Raw genomic sequence first — 26,851 nt, 5'->3', positions numbered from 1 at the left:
GGAGAGAAAAAAACAACCTGCTTTTCATAATGCCTAATCTTTTTCCCCATTGGCATCCACCAGATGTTGCTTTGGATCAGAAGATAAATATTAAAACCTAAGAAGGAACAAAGCAGGCTGTTTACAAGATGGATTTTCTGATGTCTCTCAAACACTTAAAAAGATGTAAGGGAAGGACTGGGGACTAGAGATGCTTTGATAGCAATAAGGAACGAATTTCACAACCCAGCGGAGCTCTCTAGTGGTCTCAAGGCTAAATTGCTTTGTTGGCATCAACCTAAGAATGAGAAATTTGCTCCTTCATTCCATCATTTGGCAGGGGTAAATTCTGCAAAAGATGGAATACCTTCTGGGGGATGTTACTCATGGATGGGCCCACTCAGCTGTTGGAGAGAAGCAGCACTAACCTGGCAAAGAGTCCAGCAAAATACCTCTGGGGCGGGTTGATGTCCCTCTGGTGCCACTGTGGTGGTCTGTCCTCACAGACGTACAAGTAAGACACAGATTCTCTTTGGTGATGGGAACCCACCGTGACTTGGACATCACATTCAATGAAGGTGGCTCTGTCTTCTCGGCAGTCGACGGAAGAATGTGTCAGGCCACAGAGAATGGCCAAAGAAGCTGCAAAGACAAGAGAGTTAAAAAATAACCCAAAGCAGCCTACACACCACTGATATTAAGCATGTTTTAGCTACCGACAGTTGCCATTGTGGATTCCTGATGTGCATGTCCCAACCTCCCTTTTCATGCATCCTTTTTCTTTGTGAAGTATATAACCTTCTTTGTGCATTATCAGGATGGTCTTTGAGATCAAATTGCTCCGTCCAGAAGGAGATGATTAATGGTCATTAAATATGACCATGGAGTTTTCTTCTGGGAAAGATAGACCATGGTTTACAGGTCAGGCATAAAGCACAAATCTTTTACCAGGCTGATGTGATAACTTAACATCTATCACAACCTTGAAATCCAGAAATGGGTTTCATGAAAGCATTGCCACAGATTTGAGGGCTTCTGGGGAACTTCTGTGAACTGTGATCTCCCAATTTGCGTTGTACCTGAGTGTGACTAGAGATTTGGTCCAAGTTTGACTCCCTGGATCTGGTAGGAAGTCTAACGGGAGCAGCTGCTTTGCTTTGAGGTGTATTTAAGGAACAAGTGGTGTGAACAGAAATTAGGTTTTCTTATTCTAAACCCAGACAAAAGTGCTAAAAAAAAATATGAGTTGTCACCGAAGTTCAGCTCCGTTGAAGTATTTGCTTTTAATAATTTAAAAAAGGAATTCTTTAAGCATTAAGCCATGACAGAGCTCAAAACTGTTTCTCTCAAAACCCTGAACATGTAAAGACTTTTGGAGAATTTTCATTAATCCTGAACTAAGCAAACAGTTGTAATGAACTCCTGAAAATGTCTGTGGACAGTATTACAGTCTGCACTGTAGTATCCAAGAGTGTTCCTCGAGTATTAGGAATGCAATCAATGGGAATTTATCAATAAAGGATTTTTTTGTTTGCTTTTTTAAGTTTCAGTTTGCTGGGAAAGTGTCAGCCTCAATGAATGTCTTAGTTCCTAAGCAATTCTGAAAATGGATTTTGAAATGGTAAAAATATGAAAATGCTATATTTCCTATCTTAAAATATTTAGTGCTTTTTGCTGAAAATTATTATTTCATATGGGTTATTTTTGAAAAGTTTATAACTCTTTAATGTTTCAGGTGTTTTTTGAAATATTAAAACCTAGCATTTCATCTGTTTTAAACTTCAGAGAGAGAGTTCACAATTTTTCTGTATTTTTCTTCTCTGGATTTACAATAAGAAAAAAGTTACCCACATCATTACTGCACACATTTTGCAATACGCTTAATCTCTTTGCTCCCCAAATCCCGTGACAATTCTTTTGCTCGGCATCCATTTAAAAAGAGGCAAATACAATCCCTGCCTTGAAGACCTACATATAAACATGAGAAAGACAAGTAATAGACAGAGGAACCTAAAGGAATGATGGCACCATGCCTATATTTTGCTTTTATTGTCCAGAAACTATGTCTAGAGCCACCTCAGGTGTTCTATAGTTTCCACAGAAGTCTTATGTCTTCCTTGAGGCCAGGCTGCCATTCCAAGTGCATTTTAAGTGTCACTAGATATCTGTATTTTGGCAAATGAATACCATCCAAGAGGACTAAATACTACAAAGAACTTGCGTTTGCAACAACTTGCAGCAGAACAAATTCATTACAGGAATTTCTCCAAAAGACATGGCGTGTATGCTTTTTTTCACCCAGTGAGAGGCTGAGAACTTCTCAAAATGAGCAAAGATAAAGGACTTCCAAACAGCGATGGCACTGTCCTTTCCTTCCTCCATAAACCCACAACTTTCCTGTGGACATAAGAATTTGTTGCCCCTTTGTAATAGGGTATAACAGCTCCTTCTGCTTTACTATTCTATTTCACTAGTGACACAAAAGGCTGTGATAAGCTCAGATTTGGTAATGGAGAACATACAGCTACTTTAGATTAATAACTAACTAGAGCAACACTATCACACTAATAGAATAGAATGTTTTCAGTTGGAAGGGACCTACCATAACTATCTAGTCCGACTGCCTGACCAGTTCAGGGCTGACCAAAGGTTAAAGCATATTATTAAGGGCATTGTCCAAATGCCTCAAACACTGACAGGCTTGGGGCATGGGCCGCCTCTCTAGGAAGGCTGTTCCAGTGTTTGACCACCCTCTGAAGGTGGGTGGTCAAAGGAAGATTAAATTCCACAGTTTAAGAAAATACAACAGGTTGCTGAGCTAATGAAAAGAGGCTTTCGTTTTCTTTTGTAGTCTTGAAAAGAATATGGCAGAGTCTTCCTGGGTAGAAAACCACCTGAACCCTATCTTAGGATGAATGTTAGAAATGACCCAGAGAATCTCAGGATATGAATATTTCCCTAGTTACCTTGTTGCTGTCAAAGAACTTGCCTGGCTAACATAGGCCACAAGAAGACATCTCCTGCACAGCCTTTAGAGCTCAGCGGAAGAACAGCTTGTCACGCTTTGGATACCCCTGAAACGTTACATGGAAAATGGTCACTTCTGACATCCTCCAGTGTCCTCATCTCAATGTTATCATGTCTGTAGGAACACAAGGCCTCTCATCCTGCCAACTGCTGAAATCATTTTAAAATTAAATGAGGCAAATGAAGGTATTAATTTATAAAATCCAGACTAGAAAGCATGGTTACAAAGGGTTGTAAAGAGATCGGAAAAGAAAACCCTACTTCATCTATACACCTCAGAATCAAACCTAGGACTGCTTTCTCCTTCTCAGGTAGAAGGAGGGAGTGATCTCGTCTCCACACCCTACTGCTCCTGTCCATCTGATGGAGATATCACTCCTCAAGGAGATGTCCAATTCTCGTTCCTTCTTTGAGGATCTCTGCGGTCCTCCTATTCCCCTGCTCCCAGAGGATTTAATACTTTTCTCAGTTAGCAAGAAGTCTTGTTTTTTCATCCCCCTTCCTGTGACCTTCAAACACAAATATCCCTTGCTATTATTGGTGCTGTTATCTCCTGCCACCGCAGTAACAAAAAATACCAACTAAAGACTGCAACACACTTAATATGTCCTAAAAGGATAGTCTGTCCATTCTGGGACACAATTCTTCTCCCTGCATAATCGGTTAGTGTTCAAATCCCAGAATAAAACTTCTCTATTCTTTATATTCCCTATAAAGAGAAAACCTGCTAATCACATGTAATACAATCCCATCACTGAGATTAATGCATTCATTCCATTACGGCTTCTTTTTTGAGATCAGACACAATGGCAGCCAAATCTCTGCATGTTGGTAATGGGTTAGGGACTGACTGCCCCCAACCCTGTCTTTGAGGGATACTCTGGCTTAAGCCAGGATCCCGGGATGCTCAGCACAAGGGCTTTCTTCTGGGTCACCGATTAATAACCACTGCCGGACATGTGATGAGGCTAAAACCTACAGGAGTTCCAAGGGCAGCTGCAGATTGCTTGAACAACTGCCCAAGGAGCCCCAGTGCCAAACCGCACATCCCCAGTTATCCACCACACGCAAATGGACTGCAGAGCACAGTATTAACACGTATTTGGCAGAGAAAACAAAGGTGAACAAAAAAAAAAAAAAAAGAGACCTGTTAAGGTCAAGTCCAACCTCTGCCTGTGAAGAATTGCTCCCTAGGAGACATTCATTTTGCACAGCTGAGTTTCAGAAGTCCCAAGAGATGACTTTGCAAGCATCTATTCCACTGCCTGATAGATGTCACTGTCAGAACATTCGTGGTGTGTAATCAATATGCATTTTTTCTTTCCTCTTTCTTAATTTCATTTCTCAATTTGAAAGACAGAAGGGACCATTTGGATCCTTTGGTTTGATTTCCACAATAAACACCAGAGGCCCTGGCTTTTGCTGAGGGCTCATTTGCCACAACATGTCCTCTTCATATCTCCTGCATTTACTGATACAAATCACCCCATTTCCCTGCTATAGTCCCCCTTGTTCATAGCTTGGTGCATCTCCTTGGTATATCTGCATTGCTGCAACCAAAACTCGTTCCTCTTTCTCCTGTTGCCCCATATGAAGAGCTCCACCAATCCATGTCTATCCTCCTTTTAAATCAGCCTCATTTCATTTCTAGCCTTTAACCTAAATCCTCTTCCCTAAACATCTGCTTTTACCAATGTAGTCTGGCTAACGGTAGGTCCAGGACTTGCTAACAAAGATCCCAAGAGCTGTTACATCAAAGCCCTAAAAGCCAGACCCGTTATTCCAAGCACTCTGATGCAACCAGGCAAATCAGACTCAGCTTTTTCCCTGATGGATCTTCTTATCAGTTCACCTCCTTTTAAAAGTGCCTTCCTTACCCTCACCCTAATGTCAAACATACAATCTCAGGCACTGGCTTACTGCAAAATTTATATATGGTACCTACCCCAATATCACCTAATAATTCAGTTATTTTCTTACCTGCCTCAAGCTTCCTGCCAAACTTTCCATCTTTCACAGCAGCACAATTCAATCCCACAGACATTAACCACATGTTCTGTAAATTTAACCTGAGCTGAACAGAATCCACAGCTGTATTTGCACTCATCAACAGTGCTGCGACACGAGTAACAAAGCAAAAACAAGAGAAGGGGAGAACTCTCGGGATCAAGCCAGTTGTCTCTTTACCAGAGCTTTAAAGACTTGTGGGTTAGTTTGGATTTTTTTTTTGTTTTGGTTTTGTTTTTCCTTGAAGGGAGTGTGGTTTTGTTAATTTAATTGAGTTTTGTTGTTTTCTTAAGCTTTAAGGGTGAAATTCAAATTTTAGCTCTGTTCTGATTTGATTTTTCTGTGACTTGCAACAAACAACAGTTTCCATAAAAGCGTCTGAGCTTGTGTTCCTATGCTTTGTACTCTGCATTGAGCACAGTTTCAGTACTTAATCTGCCCAGCTCTTATCAATGATCAAACCAAAACCTTGCTGCAACCCTGCTCAACACCCGTTCCTAAGGAAGACCCAGTGGGGCAGGCTTATGGATGGAGCCTGCTGAGACCGGCAATTCCTCGTGTCTTAGAAAACTGCCTGTTAAATGGGAAAGAAGTCACATTGCCTACCTACAGAGCCTTGCCCTACGGATTTGATCACACGGGTAAGCTAGATGGACTGGTTGGGGATTCCCATGTGAACATCTCTAATCTTAAGCAGGCCAGACACAACATGACCTAGCGTTGAAACCCCAGGGCAGCAATCTGCCACCTGACATCCCGCAGAGCCGGAGGGGAGGTGTTTCTGCTTCACAGAGTGCTGTAGCAGGAGAAATGCAGCTTGAACTCTTCACTTCTCATCACCCAGTCCACGAACAGCACGGGGAAATGTCAGACAACCGTCCAACCCGACCACACCAGCCTCTGCACTGCGAGGGCCCTGGGGCACCACAGATCTATCCCTCCCATCTCCTTCACGGCTCACTGTCCTGCATCCCCAAAGTCACTTTACCACCTCTCCCACGTGGACGAGGCTGTGAAAGAAAGGTCTGAGCACTGGATGTGTGAGTGCCAAGTGGTAAATTTCCCCGGGCAAACAGCAGCATGTAAACCACGAGGTGAGCCTGGACTAACTGCACTTAATAAATCCACTCATGCCTTAAATAGTGTGTGTGGGGGTGTAATCCCTTAAATATTAGGAGGAATGCTGTGTGGAAAACATCTTGCTCTATATACAGATTCACTGATGCTACAAGTAAATGTGCACAGGCTGAATATGACTTGTCTCAGGGAGTACAAACAGCCTGGCAAACACAGACCTAAGCAGCCTCTGAAGGATTTTTTTAATTATTTTTTTTTTTTTTTTAATACAGGAAAATATTTTCCTGTAAATACTCCATTGACAAAGAAATTTTTTTTCTAACTTGACTGGTGAGATTTGCCAGGCTGCGCACTGCAAAATCCACAGCGGGGGAGAGATGGAGTGTCTTGTAACTGGCCCCAAAGCGATAGTGCCCATGTCCCCTTGGTTAGGGAGGTAACGCATCCTTTGCATCTTCTCTCAGAAACACAACCAGCAAGCGGGCAGCAATCAGCATTCACTTGCTGACATCTAGTGCCAGTAATAAGCATTGTGGTCCTGCCTGCAAGATGTTTTTTTTTTTCCCAAGCTCCCTCTGCTGCCCGTCACTCAGTGAATTTTGAACACAGCTGTGAAAATTTTCACAGTTTGGATCAATTTGATCACATTTTATTCTTCTGTTCTTCCTATAATAACCAGACTTCCCTGTTTTGTGCTCTGATTTTTTCTCCAGCACTCCATCACTATGTCTTTTTTCTTGTTTAAAAAATAATAATAAATAGTTTCATGGACTGTACCTGGATCTTGTTTAAAACAAAGAAAATCTAGCCCTTAGGACCTCTTGGTGTTTCTTTTTGAGTGCTTGTGATTGGGTTTTAAAGCCCCTTTTTTTTTTTCCCCTCTCCCCATTTTTCTTAGAATTTCTCATGGATCAGGAAAGGAACCATTCAAAATAACAAAAATAAATCTGTAATTTTGGAATAAGTGAGGCTGAAAAGGACCCCTGCATGCTTCTCATCCTAACCCTTGCTCAAAAGAATGTTAAGTTTCACACTGTTTCTCAGTTTCACACAAGTTTCTCAGCATGAGGCTGAAAAGGACCCCTGCATGCTTCTCATCCTAACCCTTGCTCAAAAGAATGTTAAGTTTCACATTGGACTGGCTTCTCAGCAACTAATCTAGTGAACTTCTGACTATTTCAGAGGACAGAGATTCCACACATCTTTAAGCAAAACCCTGGCAATTTACCCTGATGGACACTCTCACTACCACCTTTCTTCCAGGTCCACAAATGATAAGAGGCCATGGATCTTTGGTCACCTGGCTGATGTATCTCTGGATGGCTACAGAACAGCAGATATTTCTGTAGAACTCAGGATGTTCTCCTAGCATCAAAGCTGTGAAGGGGCTGAAGTGTTGCAATGCTGCAGCACACTAAGCTTTGTGCTTAGCGTTTGGGGAATGGCATATGTCTCAGGGTGAGATTAAAAAGTCTTAAATCCTGCCTTTTGCAGATTTTAGGACCCTAATTCTGTGCTGCCAGTAGGAGAGGGAGGAAACATGTCTTGTTCCAGCAAATGCCCATTTCAAAGAGTTTCCTCCAAAATTGAGGCAGGGTTATCTCTCTCAGAGAGCTAGGGATCATGGCATCATCCCCTGCTGCCTCTCTCCAATTAAGGAGGATGCTCTGGTCGTGGGATGATCCCATCGTCCTCTCAAGGAATTAAAGTTCTCACCTCCAGCTTTCCACAGGTATGAACTGGTCATAGTACATCATTTGTCCATCCTCCCAGTCATTTACCCTTTTCCTCCCACCCCCCTACCCCAGTAAAGCTGTCCCACCACGCAGTCAAAACACAAAGTATATGGAGCCACAGAAGAAAAGGCATTTAAGGGAGTTCAACTCACTAAGACAGTCATGATGGCCAAGAAGCACTTGGGTACCCAACCCTTCAGCCCTCACGCACATTTTACATGAGATGGTTTTCCCAATGAAAATCTGCCACAAGAAACCGCTGATATGTGCATCTCTTACACACTCACAAAACATGTGTGACCACAGGCGCACGGTGGATCTAGTCCAAGCCCATGGCCATTGACACAAAAACTCCCCCTAACAGCAATTGTCTTTGGACTGAGCTCAAAAACCAGAAGTCAATGTTATGTTGGCTTCTCTCTTTTCTTCAGGGCTGCTGCTGCTCTGTTCCCCTGGGATGAGATACACTGGGACCCCCCACTTTTAAGTCAAGATAGGTTTTTAGGGGATATTTTTAACACAATGCCAGGTTTTGTGTCTTAGCTGACCATGTAAGCGTGGGGCAAGGCAGCTCAGGTCAGTCATCGTCATGTTGCCGAACAGTCCACAGTTGGTGCCACAGACTGTGACCAAAGTTTTCTCTGGGGAAAACCCAGTTCCATGCAGGTAGACTGCTCCTCCATGCAAGCCACCTTGGAAAAGGACAGAAAATAGGGTTTAAGACAGAGCCTGACAGTCAACAAAGGTATTTTTTAAATTTGTATTATTTGTTTTCATGTAAAAAAATAAAGTCACCACAGTCCCTCACACTGCACCCCATGGAGAAGCTGCAACAAGCCTTCATGACTTACCCCAGTTGCGATGCACAGCTGTCACCATCAGCGGAGAGGTGAACGTCAGGTTGGAGGAAGCCCAGCCCCTGGGGACATCCAGGCCCTGCACAGGGTACTCACCAACAGGGAGCAGCGGAGCTGAGCAGTGCAAAGTAGAGTGAGTGATGGTGACACCACTACAAGCAAAGTCTCCAACAAATACATAGATGGTGTCCATCTCTGTGACTCGTGATATTGTCACCGTTAAAAGGGGACCAGTTGCAACAAGTGAAAGGAAAGCTGGGGCAAACTCCTTATTGTAACTTATTCTTCCAAGGTAATAGGAGATGCCATCTACTTTTAGACTCAAAGTCCTAGTCCCATTACCTGGAGGCACTGTGCACTGGATAGCTACACAGGTGATACTGAGAATGAGGCAAGGTTGATAATCAATGAGAACAGAAGTCATTCTCTTTCCTTTCAGTGCTGAGCCTGCTAAGGTGAGCAAGCCTCCACCATTGGTACTGAAGTTTCGTGGATAAAACTGGTACACCTGAGGCAGGATGGTGAGAACACTGGGTGCCTTTCTGAAGCAAGCCTGCCCACTTTTCCTGTTGGATATGGAAATGTTGTGCTCCCCTGGGGCAATGCAATCTGTCCGGCACTTGATGCTGGTCTCGTTCCAGAAAGTTACCTTGCAGACAGTCTGGTTATCCACATGTACCATGGGGCTATCACTTGGCCATCCCAACTTCTGTCCTTTGATCATCACATAGGTGAATGTTCCATTGGCCTCCCAGGTCACCAAATCTACAAGGGGGGTCCACTGCTCATGGAGGTGGAGTGTACAGTCTCCGAGGCAGACACTGCTGATCCCATTGACAGTCACTGTGACATTAAGAGCCCAAGATGCCTCAGCCAGCCACTGATGAGCCCCTGGAAGGACAATACAACTAATGGCATCGTTATCAGAGTTCTGGATCTCACAGGAATAATTACTCTCCAGGCTGATCTGTACCAAATTCCTCCTGGATTTTAAAGCAATGCCAGATATAGTGAGTAACATCCCTCCACAGATTGATCCTTGTGATGGGAATATGGAGGTTATCCGTGGAGTTATTGTAAGGGCCTGCAGCCTTGCTGTCACACGAGCATATCCTAGCTGCCTCTGGATAACCCGGATGGGGAAAGTCCCAGGTTCCAGGCTGTTCAGTGGCAAAGAGCACTGATAAAACATTGCAGACGTGTTGCCACGTTGAAACTCAAGTTCACACTCACTATGTCCAAGCTTGGCCACAGATCCAGTGATGTTTATCCCTTGGATGCTCAAAAGCAGGCTGCTATATGTGATTTCCATTTCAACAACAGTAACCAGAGGAGTCAAATCTCTTTGGTAATTAAAGGTGGTGGTCCTTTTGGCAAAAAGAGCATGTTGAAGTGACCTACCGCTGATGACAACGTTTACCCTGACAGAGATGTCTTCTGAATCTTCATTAGACAAATTAGCAGCTGGTGGGGTCAGGCACCAAACTGTCTCTTCTGCCAAGCGCATAACCGTACAGGTTTGCCTGTTCATTGAAACAGAAACCAGGGCAGGATTTTGGCTAAAGCCCACCCCAGAGATTGTGAGCAGTGTTCCACCTAGGAGCAAAACAAAACAAGGAAGAAGGACTTTATATGTCGAAAAGGAATTAATGACTGTCTGTGAATTATCACAAACCATGATAAAGCTGATAAGAATGGCAGACAGTCTTAGCCAGGCTGAATGGAAGAAGAAATTAAATCATTTTTTTTGGAACATGACAGCTAGAGATATTAGCAGTCATGTATTAGGATAATCCTATGTGGACGAAGTATGAGATAACCAGCGACCTTTGTGGCAGTAAATGACTGTAGAAAGCCACCACAGAAGTGGAGGAAGCTGCTGTGAGAGAATCCCTGAGAATAAAGAGAGACTGAACTCTTCAGGAAATGAGACTGTCTGTACAGGCAGGTGGGGAGATGGCAGGGATGGTTTAGCCCTGCTGCATATAGGGAAGCAGGATGCAGTATGACTACTTTCAGACAAAAAGCCACAGACCTTCCTTCAACCTTCAGTTCTGCCTGGCCACTCAGGCAGAGTGCCAGATTTGCCATGCACTGATGGTCACTTGCCCCTGAGGAGTTCACTGACCAGAAAAGCTAATACATTGATGAATGCTTCCAGCTTCAAGCCCTCCCCTATTTATATGCTCCCAGTCTGTACCATATAAGATGGGTAGAACATCAAGAGGAGGAGAAAAGCAGTTTCCCACCACTATCAAAAGCAACTCTGACCAGGGCTCTCCATGCATGGGCTGGAGGAAGGCAGGCTGTCCTGCTTTCCCCTGTGGTTGCATGGATGTTTTTAATCCTGAGTATCTACTTAAGACCACAGAAGATGACAGCAAATGGGTAAATAGACTCTTGGTGTGAAATGATAGGGTCATTCAAATGGAAGAGTAATTCAGGAAGAGTTAGACACGAAGTTATGACCTCCAGATGAGGCTGTTCTTGTGTCTAGTGTTAGAAGCTGGAAGACTGTTGTAGACAAGTATCATCATTCACTGCTCCACTCATATAATCTTCCTAAGTCATTCTACATTTGGGTGACTCTGGGAGACAGGCTACCTTTGGTCTGATCCAGTACAGTTGCTCTACAGCATGGCAGTGGAGTCTTCCTCTCCACATTGACAGGAGAGGGAGCCTTGGGAGTCTCTGCTACCACCCTTGTCACTGAAAGTAGGTGTTAATTATCTGGAATAAGTGTGAATCCTGATATCTGGATTTATATAACATCGCAAAGCAGCGGTCTCTGCGCTGTCTCCCACGGTGCTGAGAATAAGGGCAGCACTGAAGAAGGAGCAGTCTGGATTTTAGGAAGTGATAATCATAAGAATGCAAATCCTCCAGTATTCCCAGCCTAATCCCATGCTTCCAAGTCTAGAGCCCAGCTGAAGCCTCTCTTCATTGTCCTTTAGTTTGCAGTACTGGTACTCCCAGTGCCCTGCCTTGCTTCAGTCCATGAAGCCCATGCCCTTCCTTTTCCCATGATCTGGCTCAAAAATAAATTGTTTTATATTGGGGTTCCTTTCGAGTGAGCTCAAATCCTTAATCCAGATGGCCACACAAGAGACAACAAAAGACCAGAGATAGGGGGAGGAAGGACTGGTGGTTTTTGTACCGATGAGATTCTAAGCCAACTTAAGCTATTCATAAAGCTACAGCCAAAGAGTTAATCAGTTCTTCCTTAAATTTCAATTTACCCTTAAACATGAAAAGAAGGGGAAATAATTTTTTTTTTTCTTAGTATAGCTTAATCTTCAAAACTGATAGGCTTTTCTCTCCAAGCTCTATCCACGCTCTCATCTTTCAAGGCTTGGGCACTTCACAAACTATCGAACTAATCACATACCACAAAGCCTCTGAGTTTTTGTATCTTTAAATGTGTTGTGAGCCTCAGAGAGCAATCTGTGGAGGACCTGAGGTTGCATCACAAGAATTTCTCTGTCTTCTAGAAAAGCATTTCTAAGGGCTTATGTAAAATTTACTACAGGGATTCAACTCTCCCCCACACCCAGCCAAATGACAAAATAAATCAACCACTCCAGATCTGCTTTTTAAGATTTGAAGTAAAACTTTTCTTTTTAATTCAGTGACGTTTTGCTCTGAAACACACTTAAATTATTTCCAATATTTAAAAGCTTGGAACAAGATTAATAAATATTTCACTTTTGATTAGAATTAACATTGAAAAAGGTAGGGGTTTTGTCTTTTCAGTTTAACAAAAACAAATGTCCCCTTTAGGGATCACTTGAAATTATTGTTTACTTCAAACCACAATCATACCCTGCTTTCCACCTAACTTTCACATAGAAAGCCTTGAAAGATGGAGGCGTAATGACTGAAAGAAACAGCACAGATGAGTCAGGTGTGGGCGTACTTTGTTTTCCCGATGGGAACATGCAAGAATACATGAGCAAACACTTGGGGAAATCAAATTCAAAGCACAGGGAGCCCTGAGCCAGCCAACCAGATTGAGGGATGTTCACTGCAATGCCACTTTTCCAGACTGCTGCTGTCTGCCAGTTGATGTCTGCATAATAAAGGGTCACACATTTAAAACACCCTCATTTAAACTGATGTGAAATGGGATGCCCTTTCCATTCCTGCAGGAAAACTGTGCCCTTGATCCCTTTAACCTCCCTAAGTGGCTGCAGATGTACCGATGCTGTTTACCCAGAAAGGAGCCACAACACGGCTCTATGCTGAAGATCTCTGAGAGGTACTGGATTAACGGCTCAACCCTGCAAAACACAAGCAACATAGAAAGTCGTTTGGTTTTTTTATATATATATAATTTTTTTTCCCTCCTGTTGCAGTGCTACTCTTTCTTACATCTCCTTCTAGGTTGGAAGGCCAAACATCCATCTGGCATATTCCCCTTGCTCAATGCCACATTGATAAGACCACCCCACATTCCAAATTTTTCCATGTGATTTGAGCTACATCTATTATGAACACTGTCTTATCAAGTGGCAGCCTCTGGGCCAAATTTAGTCCATGAGGTGCAACTGAATTACCCACCAAAAGAAGTAAGAATGAGGAGGCTTTTTTTGCCAAACAGATCCCACTGTAGCTATGGCCACAGACAGGAGATGCAAGTGCCTTGAAGAGACATTCGAGCTGCCTTCCCTCCTTACACCCTCCCACCAGACAGCAGAGGTAACTGCAGCAAGAGGAAACCCAGACATAACCTCCTGAAGCCCACTTAGATAAGGTTATGGCTCTGCTTCTGTCCCACCTACATCTATTTTTCCTCCTCATCATCCTCCTTTCAAAAACATCCCCGACCCTAAAAAGACACATTAGAGAAGTAGACCTTCCCAAGCCTGCAATCCAGCCCACCAGAGATCAGAGTTGTCTCCTGCGATGACCCATCTCCTTCCACTCTCTGTCCCTTGAGACAAACTGATGCTGCTGCTAACACTCCAGTATCAGATGGGATGAATCTCTGTGTGTCATCCCACTGACCACAGGCTTTCTCCTTCTGAAGTTCATTAATGCAAGAAGCAGGTTAGGGTGGCTTGTGAGCAATAAAAGCAGCTCTCTTCTCCCCAGTACTATTGTTGTAGGATCATTCCTAGCAGTTGCCATGGATGAGAGCTGTGTGGCTGAGAAGCAAAAGTGTGTTGCTTGTGAACACGCTGTTGCATCGCACTTTCAGGTCAGTTTCCCCCCACATTTTAATTCATTTATACTACATTTATCTAGACATGAACTTGAAGTGTCACCTTAAAAGACAGAAATAGCATCATTTAAAAATTCTCCAAAGAAAGCACTTTTTTATTTTTCAAACTATCTTTTGTTTTTCTCATGAAAAGTGTTTCTTTTCTTGTGTTGTTTTCCTACAGCAGGATTTATCTGCATTTGACCTGAATCTATGAATACCTTTGATTGCCTGAATATGCATTTTTCATCAAATCAACCGTTTTTTCTAAAATGTTTCTCTTCTGCCTCCTACTGATCCAAGGGGACTTAATTGACTAGCATTAGCAGTTTGCTGACTTGAGTTCCACAGATCAATAAGTGCCTTGATAATTATTCATATTTTTATACCACACTGCAGATTTCACTGTTAGGTACAGAATTTGTGAAGACTCTTACCTTTCTTTTCAGATTAACCCTAAAATACCAAATAGGATGGAGAATCAAATTTATATCTTAAGGAAAGTACACATGTTCACGTACCTGTTTGTGACAGCAATGTCATTGATGATGACAGAAACATTGTACCATCCTTCAGCCAAGGCTGGAAGCATCACATTAACACCATGGTCCGTCTGCACCCGGATCTGTGCCAATGAGCTCCCAATTTGAACCTTGATATCTGACCCTCGATAGCTGGCGAACTGGGATATTCCAATCTGAATCTCCTGACCCCCTGCAGAGAGGAGAATGCATGAAATTATTTCAGTGTTTCTGGCAAGAGTTATTTTACCGCATGTAACCTTTGCCCGAGGAAGAGCATGGAGTCCTATCATGCTAGAACAGGTCCAGTCATGTCCGTCAGCCCAAAACAAAAACTAGAAGACCAAAGTGGTTCTGTATCCCACTCGTCCCTTGTTTGACCCTGATAAGGTCGTCAGCTACCAGGGTTGTTTTGAGACGTTAGCACAGTGAACTTGGCTATGACCACCTATGGCCACTCTCAGCCGGCTGGTACACACTCAGGATAGGATCCATGCTCCTTTAGCATAAACATCTATCCTATAAATATCTGCAACTGATTAGAGCCAAATCCAGTCTTTCTAAAGCTCACAAGCTGGAGCTGAGGAGTTCTAGGATTTTTCATATATCCCTGACAAATGATCCAGACAGCATTTTTCAGCACTGTGGAGCTAACTGTAACAGGAGCCTTCCACAGCTAAATGAAAATTTCCTTGGGTATCTAAAGCCAGATGCCCACATACGCTCCTGTTGTGGTTTACCGCCAGCCAGCAATGAAGCACCACACAGCCGTTTGCTCAATCCCCTTCAGCAAGATGGGGAAAGAATCAGAAGGGTAAAAGTGAGAAAACTTGTGGGTTGAAACAAAGCCAATTGAATAGGCAAAGCAAAAGCCGTGCACACAACCAAAGGAAAATAAGGAATTAATTCACTGCTTCCAATCCGCAGGCAGGCGTTCAGTCATCTCCAGAAAAGCAGGGCTCCATCACGTGTAACAGTTACTTGGGAAGTCAAACGCCATCACGCCATCACTCCAAACGTTGCCCACTTCCTTCTTCCTCCCCCAGCTTTATATGCTGAGCATGACATCATATCGTATGCAACATCCCTTTGGTCACTGGGGTCAGCTGTCCCAGCGGTGTCCCCTCCCAACTCCTTGTGCACCCCCCAGCCCACTCCCTGGAGGAGTGGGGTGAGGAGCAGAAAAGGCCTTGACTCTGTGTGAGCCCTGCTCAGCAATAGCGAAAACATCCCTGAATTATCAACACTAGTTTCAGCACAAATGTGAAACACAGCCCCATATCAGCTACAATGTAGAAAATTAACTCTATCCCAGCCAAAACAAGCACAGCTCCAAAGAGCCTTGTTTTCAGGAAATATGCCCCTCTCCCATTTAAGCTCTGATGTGAGCCAAATTATATTTAGATGGTAGAGGTTACTTTCCTTTATTTGTGCATAGTGCAGTAATAGAAAAAGACAAGGGCAGTAGAGAAGAAATGCCTCCTGAAATATCTTTAAAAATTGGGTTGGTATGTATCAGTCCAAATAAAGGCACTTTCACTCAAATAGCCATATCTGCAGTCAGTGAAGAGACACAGAGCCTTTATGGCATGATTCATCTTATTTGTAAGGAAGGCACAAAAGAGCTGTGGTGAATCCCACCACAGAACCATCTATTTCTCTTCACTCACTATGCACGACATTTAAACAACAAGCACAGACAGAGACGTGTTTAGGATGGGAGTCTCCTCCTCCTGTCTCCCCTGAAGGATGTGGGTTCATTCGCACAGAAGCAGGAATACACAGGATGAGAAGGGCTCTTCAAATCTAACTCCCTGCTGTCATAGACCACTATGTTACTTAAGTCTCTTTCCTAAATTAATCAAGCAAAAGGTGCAAATATTTCTTTACCATCCCCCTGAGTTGGCCAGTCCAAAACACTTGTCTACCCACAGAGTAACTCCAGAACATCTGGTGAAGATCAGCTGTCACAGAACAGCTTCATTTTTGTCCATTCCTCCTCTTCATTGAGCGTGTGGCACTGTTATCCCAGCCACACAGGGAGGTAGTCAGGAGCAGCTCATCTGCTTTACTCTCTCCTCTTGTCTTAATCAAAATTAGCTTTTATAGGTTGATGTATCCTTACTAGAGATTCAGATCTGAGTACCAATTTTGTCTCCCAAGCAGAGGCCAGGGTCACTTGCCTTTAGCATCACCTCCACAGCAGGCATGGTCAACTGTTACCATTCAGCTCTGCATCCTCAACTTTGGACTAGTTTTTGCCTTCCATGAAACAGGACAGCCTGTACAAAACTCCCCTCATCTACCAGTTCCTCTAACCAGGTCTTGAAGCCAGTACTTTTCAATTCTGCATGAGCAAAGAGTCAAGTTTGAAAGCCTGAGAAGTTGAATATATTAATAGCGTGAATTCTTTGGACTCTTGGTCAATTGTCAGCTTAATCCTAGGTGCCTGGAAGGTATCAGTTTAATTTATTTATTCTTTTTATTATATAGGAGGAAAATTATATTAAAAGACAAAGCTGTGGAGGTTCTGAATAGGAGATTGAACTCAGCCACACCACCATTGACGAGACACTATAACATCAAGGAATTTCTTGCACCTGGCCTGCCCACGGCTAGAAAAATCTCCCCTTGATGCTATGGTATCTGAATAATATTCAGATGATAAAGGACGTTTTCTCTTATTTATGCATTCTGGAGTAATAGAAAATGACAAGGGCATTTGGGGAAAGGAATAGAAATGCCAGACGTGTAGCAAGAAGTGCATTTCATCACTGGCAGTCATCTAACTCATTGCATCCCCACCAAGTCCAGCCAAATTGCTGAGCTGGAGGGAGATACTTTAAGGTGTGCACTGGAGAGGCTGCAAAAAGAGAGAAAAATAAAATCAGATGATTGGAATCATGGATCCAGTGAATCCTTGGAATAATGAGAGTGGGGTGGGTAGGAAAGCAGGAATATATCTGTCGTCTTCCTCTCTTTCTTTCTCTGTCTCTCAGATACTAAGAATCTGGTGTCTGGTTGCCACCCAAAAATGTGGTAAATCCTCTTCCTAAAAGAGTTTTCTGTAAGTGGGCACCATTCACCATTAATGCCCTCTATTCCCAATGCCCAACCAAAACCTTGTGGAAAAAAAAAAGAAGAGAAATGAGTGAAAAACCCAACCCCAAACAGAAACTTTCAAAGACAGGAATGCTAAACATTCCATGAGATCTACTTAGGATTTTGCTCTACAAAGCCCATGAAGTCTACATTCATATTCTAAAGTAATGTATCACAAGGTCAAACTGGACAAAACAGTTTGGCTTGGAAATGGGAACTAGGAAGACAAGTGTTGCCTCTCTTCTGCTTTCAGCAACCCAAAATGCACATGATGAGCTTTATGATCAACCCTTTGGGATCCGGAGAAGGACACTCTCTAGAGCTCATTTCTCTTGTCATGGCTGAACCTGTTACCAAGAACAAATGGGTTGTGTAATTTCAGAGTTAGAGAAATGTGACACAAAAGGAGCACTATACCATGCCTGACATCCTGTGGACATCATCTGTACTGGCCTGGGGCAAGCAACTTATTATCTCATGTATGCTAGAGTAAAACCAACATAAAACAACCAGGACTGATCAGGACTAACAAGAAACACGGGGACTAAAAGTTAAAAGAAAACAACAAAAAAACCAGTGTCGGATCACCAGACTTCATAGACCTAAATTCCCCCTTCCCCACCACCATCAGCAATAACACTTCTACAGACAATGCCCAATACGTGTCTGCAGCTTTTTCACCTGCTATGCCACTTCTGTTTCTGCTCAGTGATACAACAGCAGGGTTCAAGGAAGGATCATATTGAAACAAGTTGGTTACTGTTGTTGATTGGTACCCAGAAATTAGTGTTATGAGGACAGCAGCATCTTCTGTCCCCTAGAAACAGAAATGAAGAAAATATTAGGGGTAAGAACGCATCAATAAAGAAAAGTTATCCTCTGTATCCCTGCATCTCCCCTACTTAATAAGTCAGGCACATGGCACTGATGAAATTTGTGTATACACCAGACTCTAAAGTCAACATAACTGTACACATTTAAGAGACATCTATGGAGAGTTAGAAATCTTTAAACAATCCCAGACTATGCAGATTTTCATTTGCTGTATTCATATCAGTAAATTAAACAGTGGTAAGTCATAGGCATAGACAGTTATCTCTATGTTTAATCTATTAGTATCATCCTGGGTATCATTTTGCCATGCAGCAAAGAGCACTGCTGCTAACAATCTCTAGGCATGCTTTTGCACAACGCACAGGTAATGTCCAAAGCAGATCTGGATGTAATGTAGAAGATTTTGCTGGAGTTCAAAGCCCCAGGTTTTTTTGTGTGAGTTTTATCTAATGATGTTGTAATCTGGATTTTTTTGGTGTTTCACCGGTTTTCATAAATCACCTATCAATCTATTGTTAATTAGACCAGTCTAAACTGTAGGTAGAGTCCATGGTAAATTGTCCCACAGCCAAGACTTGGCTGATAGGCTACTGTTTGCCCTTCCCCTAGTGTAGCTCAGGCCAGGAAAACACAGAAAGGCCTGTAGGCTGCTGACTGTTCCCAAAAATGTGTTTTCTTACCCGAGAGGGAACTTTACATTCAATTCTTGTTGAATTTCTGTCATCCTCCAAAATTGGGCAAGGCTGAGACCCAAACAACACCAAGTTTACTCCTTCCAGATTGGTCCCTCTGAGAGCCACTCTCAATCCTCCTACAAAACCAATTGTTCCATTACACTCAAGATACAGAATATTTTTATATGCAAAGGATTCTTATTAATAGGTGACTACAAAAGTGTTTTCTCTCAGTTGATCTGATGATGATCTGCTTCCACCTCACTATGTCTAGCTTACTCTCTCTCACCAGAGAACCTTCTTGCCTATTATTTGAATTCTTGTCCATGATACAGGAGGACTGGGTTTGTTTCTCGGTTTATTTTTTAATGACATACTTATTTAAGCCAGCAAGGTCTGGCCTGTGATCTCACCCTTAGAAAGATTCCCAGACCAAGAACGAAATAAGGAAGGAAGGAAGAAGCATTAAGAATGGAAAATGAGCTTAACACAGCAGGTGCTTTCACAGTTCAAATAGCTGCCAAGCACCCTGCTGTCAAAAAAGCCTGTAGCATGTGTCTAGGAAACAGGTCAGAAAGGGGTCTTGGCAGGGCTTGAGACTTTGCAGATTTGTAAGGAAAGTCACAGAGGGCTTGATTCTGTGAGGCACCAAGCAACCTCAGGTCTCTTTTGTGCCAGCCAGAGCTGAGCCTCTCCAATCACATGCAGGATCATACCCAACACAAGTCAGACTTGCACTTGATCTTTCTGCAGCACCCAATTCCAGTGTAAATAGTCAAGGTGCCCTTCTGCTTTTCCAAATTACTAGAAGATTCAGGAACATTTCAAAGAGAAACAGGAAAGATAACAGGAATGGACATTAATGGCAATTCTAACCTGGACTTTGATGTGGTTCAGAGAGGAATTTAGAAAAAAAAGAAATTTTGCTTGAAACTTACAGCTGTTTGCTCTAGTTATCAGTACGGTAGATTTTTAGGACTACAGCTGGACAGAGATTTCTCACACAGGAACTTAATTAATGCAGTGTTTATGTGTATGTGTTAGTAGGGCTATATTACAAATTAACTGAGCTTTTATGATGTTTTTCATGTGATGTAAGCAAACGTCTGTGGTGAAGACATTATATATTGATGTCAGAATCCCTTGTACCTTTTCCTCAAAGTATTTTATCTTGCTAATTCTTTAAACCACCAGAGAATTATCTAGATTAAACTTCATCTAGATTTTCTCTGGCTGGTAGTAAACCCAAGCAAATAACAGCAATCAGATATGTTAACAGCAAGCTCCTTCTATCCACTGGAACATGGTAGTATCTTTAGAAAGGCATCTCATACTTATAGAATTAGGTCATGGGGATCTCCCAGCATGACACCACTGAGACCAGTGGTATTTTGACAAGAGGGAACTGATGCAGCACTGTACAAGATGCTTCATAGCTTCCTCTTTTATAACTTTACGTTTGCAGGGTCAGAAACATCAAGAAGTCCAAACTGAAGCCACTTGTCTAATGTGATAGTTATCAGATAAGGAGCCTCAGATTTAGAGTACAAAATCCATGTGTGTTGTGTAAAGTCTATCAAAACTCTTAAGTTTTGATATCTACACTTATATCCATATGCAGTGAAATACTGCATATGGGTACTTTACGATAAGATTGAAGAGAGGTATTTTAAATGGAAGAAATTAAAAACACAGATGGAAGCTGTAATTCTTTCCAATTATAAATGTTCAAGGCATATGTAATGTAAGATCGCATTATACTTGCTTTCTTTTTAATGAGTGACGGATCACTGTAATTGGGAGAAGAACTGGATTGCCAGCAAAGAAAATGAGAAGCAAGGCCCAAGCACTAAAACTTGCCATTTCCTGCTTTTTTTCTTTTAGGGTTTTTTGGGGATGTTTGTTCTTCAGGGGTTTGAGTTTTCTATGAATCAAAAGTGAGTTTTAACCTTAATGTACTATATGACCCTCCCATCAGGAGGAAAGAAAAAGAAAAAGGAAAGAAAAGCATTAGAATAGCTTTCTTCCCATACACACCAACAAAACATAAGAAAAGAGATGGCCATAATTTCTTGCTTTTCAGCTTAGGAACCCTGCATTGTTCCAAGTCCATCCCATGGCTTATCCGCAGAGTGGTTCACAGACCATCATCCTCTTCCTCTGCCTGCTCCAAGGTGGCCACGCATGGCACAATCAGTTCTCCAAGCCACGTGGCTGAGCTAGCTTCATGCTGCACCTAGGCCAGTACTTCTGCTCCCAGTGATGTTTGTTACAATGATCACAAAACACCTCAATAATGAAACTAGGAGATTTGCAGACAAAAGCTGGGTAACCTTTATTTCCTGAGTAGACTTGGGTCATGTTGTTTCTAGGTGCATTCCTAGCTGCTTGAAAACAAGTCATATGCTGAGGCTGTTGGTCCTTACTGCACAATCCAGGTTTGTCATGAGTGTTCTCCACATTTCTTATTGGGTCGGGGAGATTTTCTCCTCTCTGAAAAATGAAAGGGTAGCTTTTTACAGCATTTGGTTCGGCTTAGATAAGTTGTCTAGGCACCTTGCTGGAACTTCCAGGTGAAGTCCTCTCATCTGTGTCACATACAGGGCAGACGAGAGAGTCATCATAGTTCTTTGTCCCCAGAGTCCTGCGGAAAATCTTCCAAGCTCTTGTCTTCAAGGATGGAATATATCACCCATTATTTCCTCTTCTGTTTCAAGGAGAGGAGGGGTAATGGGAATGGAAGGAGATTCACTTTGGTTTTAGCTTCTCTAGGTTTCTCATTTTTGTACCTAAACACAGAGTTTTCCTTTTATCACTCAGAATATGAATTCACTTCAATGGGACTGGGATAAACCAAAAGTTTAGCCATTTCACAATTAGGCAAGATTAATTCAACTACTACAAAGCTATGTGTCAAATGGATATGGGAAGATGAGCTATGAAACATTAATACCCGTCTGATTTGCTGGAACGAGTATGCCTACACTTGAACTTACTATTCCCAAACAAAACTAGTCAGGGAAACTTGTTGCCTCCACAGAGAACCAAGGAAAGTCTGTCACTTTAAGAAAGTTGCCCCAGTGCTTTGGAGTACACACAATGTGTCCAACCATATTATATTATTTTCCTCAGGTGAAGAACTTGGTAGTGAAAGTATAGAACGACCAAAACACGCTATGAAAAGCAAGAAGCAGAAAGCTGACATCACCTTGGAGCCAGTCTGGCATTCAGACCTACCGATCTCTGAAGCTGTAGGAGGTTCGATAGCTACCAGCTTTGGTTCAGCTCTTAGGAAGATGCCTTCTCCTGTGCTGCCATTGAGTGCGAAGCCATAAGGTCTCACCAGTAGTGTCAACTCATAAGCTCCAACTGGTAGCCTCTCCATCTGGCAAACCACCTCAGTTTGATTCAACGTTATGACGCTGCAGGTCGTGTTGTTCACCCTCACCTGAAGAGCTGACTTCTCCTCAGTGAAGCCAGATCCCCTGATAACTACTGTGGCCTGGGACCCATCATCTGAAGAAATATAATCAAGAAGACTCATGAATTTTCGTGTAGCAAGGCCCAGGATTTACTTTCAATCAACAGTTAAAAGTTTTCACCACCTTCATCAGAACATTCTAAAAACTACACCACTGATGATCTCTCATTGTGCCCCATAATGCCTATTCCTGCCTGTCCCTTTCCAGCGATTACATTTTTCCTTAAATTTTTATTAAAAATAACTTGAGTCAAAAGCCACCTTTCCTTTAAGCACCAAGCCTACTGCTGTTTCTCTCCCCTTTATGCTTCTACCATCTTCATGTTGCTGTAAAAACATGTCTGTGCTATATCCTTTAAGACTGGAGCTGATCAGAAATGCCCTACTACAAAGTGCAGTTTCCATAAAATCAGAAATTCCCAAAACAACACACATGCACAAAAGATCATCAACATCTGGCAGAACTTTTTCAGAGAGCAGTGTTTTTGCCATTTTGTTCAGACACAAAGCCCTGTTACCTGATGAATACTCCACATCGCTGACTAAGGGTGTCAGCTCCTGGCTGAACTGGAAAGAGCATGAACCAGAACAGTTTGCAAGGACATCATTCACCACCACCACCACCTGGAGACAAAGAAGGTTACGCTAAACATGGGAAGGGAAGGGAGATGTTTTCTAGAGCCACATCTGCCTAGTAGACCTGCATAGTGATGCCGGTAGCCACATTGAGCTACCCAGCGCACTCTGCCAGAGCAGAGCACAGTCAGACAGCTGTTTATCCTGCTGCAGTCTCATTACAAATTTAATTGCAAGACTTGCCAGGGCTTATCTTAGGCAAAGCAGAGCACAGTTTTGGAAACTGTATCGCCAGCCTTTCTCAGTGTCTGCACGATCTTATCTCCCATCTTGCTGGGACCCACAAGACCAACTCCTGTTCTTCTAGTCATCCACCGAAGACCTTACTTGTCATACCCCAGTTCTCCCCACCCCACCTAGGGAACAAGATTATTACGTTTAAAGTACCCTGTAAAACTAATTAGAATGAATCCCAGAATGTGTCTTTTCAGCATGCAGCCCTCAATTTTATTTTCTTCCCCTTGTTCATGCTGAAACAAGAAAGCTGAGCTGTGAACTTGATTATTTAATAAGAGATATCTCTTCTGAGATCTTGATATCTCAGAAAGGTCAACTGGCAAAGCATAGGGCATAGGAGAGCCCCTCTTCATCTCTCTCCCAGGTATTAAGGGTGTGCCAGGAGAGTACCACAATGCCTGCAAAAAGCAAAAGCAGACTATCTCCAAGAAACACAAGGAACACAGTGTTACAAAGTACGCTGCTTGAATACAGACACAATAATCAAAGGGACATTTTTATACTTGTTGCTAGCAGCAAGCCAGAATAAAGCTTCAAATATGTCTGCACCACTGATGGCAAAGATAACGTAGGTGGTTGAGCCACTGGAAGAAGGGCAGTCCTCTTTGTCTGGGGAACAGGCTCAACAAAAAAGCAGGATGACCTAGCCCCAAATGCTGCACAGCTGGGCTTTGAGCACATCCAGCATCACCCTGTTATTGCTACAGTGCCCAGCAGCCTTTGCTGGAAGCAAAACCAGCAATTCACACTGCTCTGCAACATCCGAGAGCAGAGTTTGCAACACGTTTGTCCATCCAGCAGACTCGTTCATCCAGGAAACTCTCCTTACTCCCTTTTCACACTTGAAGAATTGAGATCCGCAGAGGCTGAGGGATATGCCTAATTCACAGCCACTATCTCATTTATTTTGCCCATCAGCATAACAGTAGGAACACTGCAGATGAGTAGAGTGTTGTTCCCAAGTTTAGTGGCCAGCACCATAGGACACACCAAGGGTGGGAGTCCAGAGACAACATCAGCCCTTGGCCACTGCCTTAAAAGAAATAAATTGTCTTTCATCACCCATGATGATCATTCTCCCCACCTGCAATAGCTCTTGGAGGAAAGTCCTGCTTCACAAACTAGGGAGCAGAATCTGACCTATTTATGGCAAAGCACAGAACGGCAGGTTTCTGAAAGGATTTAGTGGCAGAATTAGGTACTTGAATACCTGGAAGACTCCTGGATCTATAAAACCCAGGTGAATCAATAGAAAGTGTGACAGCATATTAACTCACCTGTGTTTTGTTATTGAAAGTAGCAAGCATGTCCCCAAATATTGGTCCAATAAACACACCCCCGTCATAAACCACACGACTAGAAACAGTTGGCTTCACACCAGTGAGGTTTTCGGCAGAGACCTAGCAAAGAACAAAGAATTTTCTGTCCTGTGATTTTAAATTAAAACCATTTCCCTAGAGTTCATACAGAGTCTTTACAAGGTGGCAAATAACTCCTGGAAACCTCTTTGCAAGCTTCTTCCCTGAATCATATTTCCAGGTCTAAATCTTCATTGCCCAAGACTTCCCAACATGTTGCTGTTCCAATCCCCATCTTGCAGGTAAAGAGACTGCAAACTGAGGCAAAGAGATCCAGGAGCAGATTTGCAAATAAATTTCTAATACTCAATAATATCATTTGGAATTAGGCATGGAAAGAGTTTTGAACATCAGCTTCTCAAAGACACGACTTTGGGTGGAACAAGGGCCTACGCTACACCTGAAGATGCAGCTCAAGTTTTTTCACCCTCCAGGCCAATGTCTGGAGCATGGGAACTCATTGCTTTGTTGAAAATAATTTTACACTTTTAGAAGCTGGATATATATATATATATATATAAAAAATCCTTCTTGAGGGAGGAAGCAGCTCAGTCTGAGTCCTTATTCAAAAAAGATGCTTCCACTTGAAGCAAAACTTTAACATGGCAAATCTTAGGACAGGAGAGTGTGACCTGAACCTTCATCTGAGACTTACAAGAACCAGATATGAACCCATACAGAATAGTTCTCAGGAAAAGATATTCTTGGCCCATAAATGTCCACAAACCTGTACTGAGCTTCAGTTACTGTACTGAAATATTAATGTGAACAGATTTTGTTTAGTATACCAGTCCCTTTATAGTGCAGAACTGCAACAAAGCACAGAAACTACTTTCTAGCCCCTTTATTTTGAAGCACAGACTCCGAGACATAATTTCTCCTGCAACTGCAATTGTTTTTTTTAATCATCTAATCTGGAATTTGCTTAAGCTGCTGTTCCTAATAGGAAGATGGGTTGCCTAAGATCCCACAGGTGTCTTCATAGAAACAAACATTGGGAGAATGAATCAGCCAAGGTCAAAGACATTGAATGGGGTTCAAAGTGTATGTTAGTAAAAATAAATTACTGTACATTGATAACATTGGGCAAGTCCCCAGTTTTTGTTTTCCAAGTCAGTGTCCAGATGCTTTCATAGCAAGAATTTGAGTCTTTGGTCACAATGAAGTCACTGGTGTTGAAGTACGGGGCTGTAGAGTTATCTATGTTGTCTTGTAAAAGTTTGCGGAGATGGCTGGAGGAGATGTGCACTGAAACATCTGCAAAAGACATTAGAAAGTAGTGGATATCACCATCTTTAGAAGAGGACATCTACCTGCTCCTAGAAAAGAAAGACATTTTACTATTTGTGCAGGGCTGTTGTGGTTCAAACCTCTGCAACTGCTAAAAAGCAGCAGAGGGAAATTTACTGGACCCCAAATGCCAAAAGATCACAGAAGCATAGAATAGAATCATAGAATAGTTTGGGTTGGAAGGGACCTTTAAAGGTCATCCAGTCCAACCCCCCTGCAATGAGCAGGGACATCTTCAACTCAATCAGGTTGCTCAGAGTCCCGTCCAACCTAGCCTTGAATGTTTCCAGGGATGGGGCATCAACCATCTCTGAGCAATCTGTGCCAGTGTTTCACCACCCTCATTGTAAAAAATGTCTTCCTTATATCTAGTCTGAAGATCTGCTGCACTATTTAATAGCTAAGAAAACCTAGAAACTTCTCTCCAGTTGGGACCATCAGAAGTTTTGTTTAAGAAATACTTTATATAACATACAAACATGAAATTTCAGTGTGCAAGACATTTTCCTTCAAAATAGAAAGTCTGGAAACTTCCTACATGAGACAGGTGTGGAGAGAGTTAAGTGTATCAAGACAACTGTCTAGAGTCCAATCCCAAATAAATGCAAATATTTTCCTTTTTTTGACATAAATACCTGTAGCCATTCAAAGCTGCAGATAGAATAAATCTCGTAAGAATTCATAAGAAAGAGGGGAAAGCACAAGACCTGGGAACAGGGCAAGAGGAATGGAGTACATTTTTAAAAGGTGATATTCAAATCAGGGCACTACTGAGACAGTCTTCAGCTATTGTAGGAAAATTGCAAGTGACAACATAGAGGAAAGGGTTGTT

At 42.5% G+C, this 26,851-nt stretch overlaps 1 protein-coding gene across 1 annotated transcript in view; it reads right to left on the bottom strand.

The window, feature by feature from the left end:
* PKHD1 (polycystic kidney and hepatic disease 1 (autosomal recessive)) overlaps positions 1-26,851 on the bottom strand; it is a gene marked incomplete at its 3' end in the record, with an annotated part of 174,336 nt that overhangs the window by 118,214 nt on the left and 29,271 nt on the right. The window contains exons 23-33 of the mRNA XM_009695590.1: positions 25,802-25,986; positions 24,649-24,771; positions 23,017-23,122; positions 22,255-22,533; positions 19,024-19,154; positions 18,191-18,326; positions 14,408-14,600; positions 12,896-12,963; positions 8,678-10,279; positions 8,375-8,518; positions 408-621 (exon numbers count right to left, since the gene is read on the bottom strand). Of these exons, the coding sequence (XP_009693892.1) occupies positions 408-621; positions 8,375-8,518; positions 8,678-10,279; positions 12,896-12,963; positions 14,408-14,600; positions 18,191-18,326; positions 19,024-19,154; positions 22,255-22,533; positions 23,017-23,122; positions 24,649-24,771; positions 25,802-25,986 (3,181 nt within the window). The remainder of the gene's footprint in view (positions 1-407; positions 622-8,374; positions 8,519-8,677; positions 10,280-12,895; positions 12,964-14,407; positions 14,601-18,190; positions 18,327-19,023; positions 19,155-22,254; positions 22,534-23,016; positions 23,123-24,648; positions 24,772-25,801; positions 25,987-26,851) is intronic.

Source organism: Cariama cristata, unplaced genomic scaffold (assembly GCF_000690535.1).
Source record: "Cariama cristata isolate BGI_N322 unplaced genomic scaffold, ASM69053v1 scaffold2512, whole genome shotgun sequence".
In the NCBI taxonomy this organism is placed as follows: Eukaryota; Metazoa; Chordata; class Aves; order Cariamiformes; family Cariamidae; genus Cariama; species Cariama cristata.
This window is presented reverse-complemented; position numbering and strand designations above follow the sequence as displayed.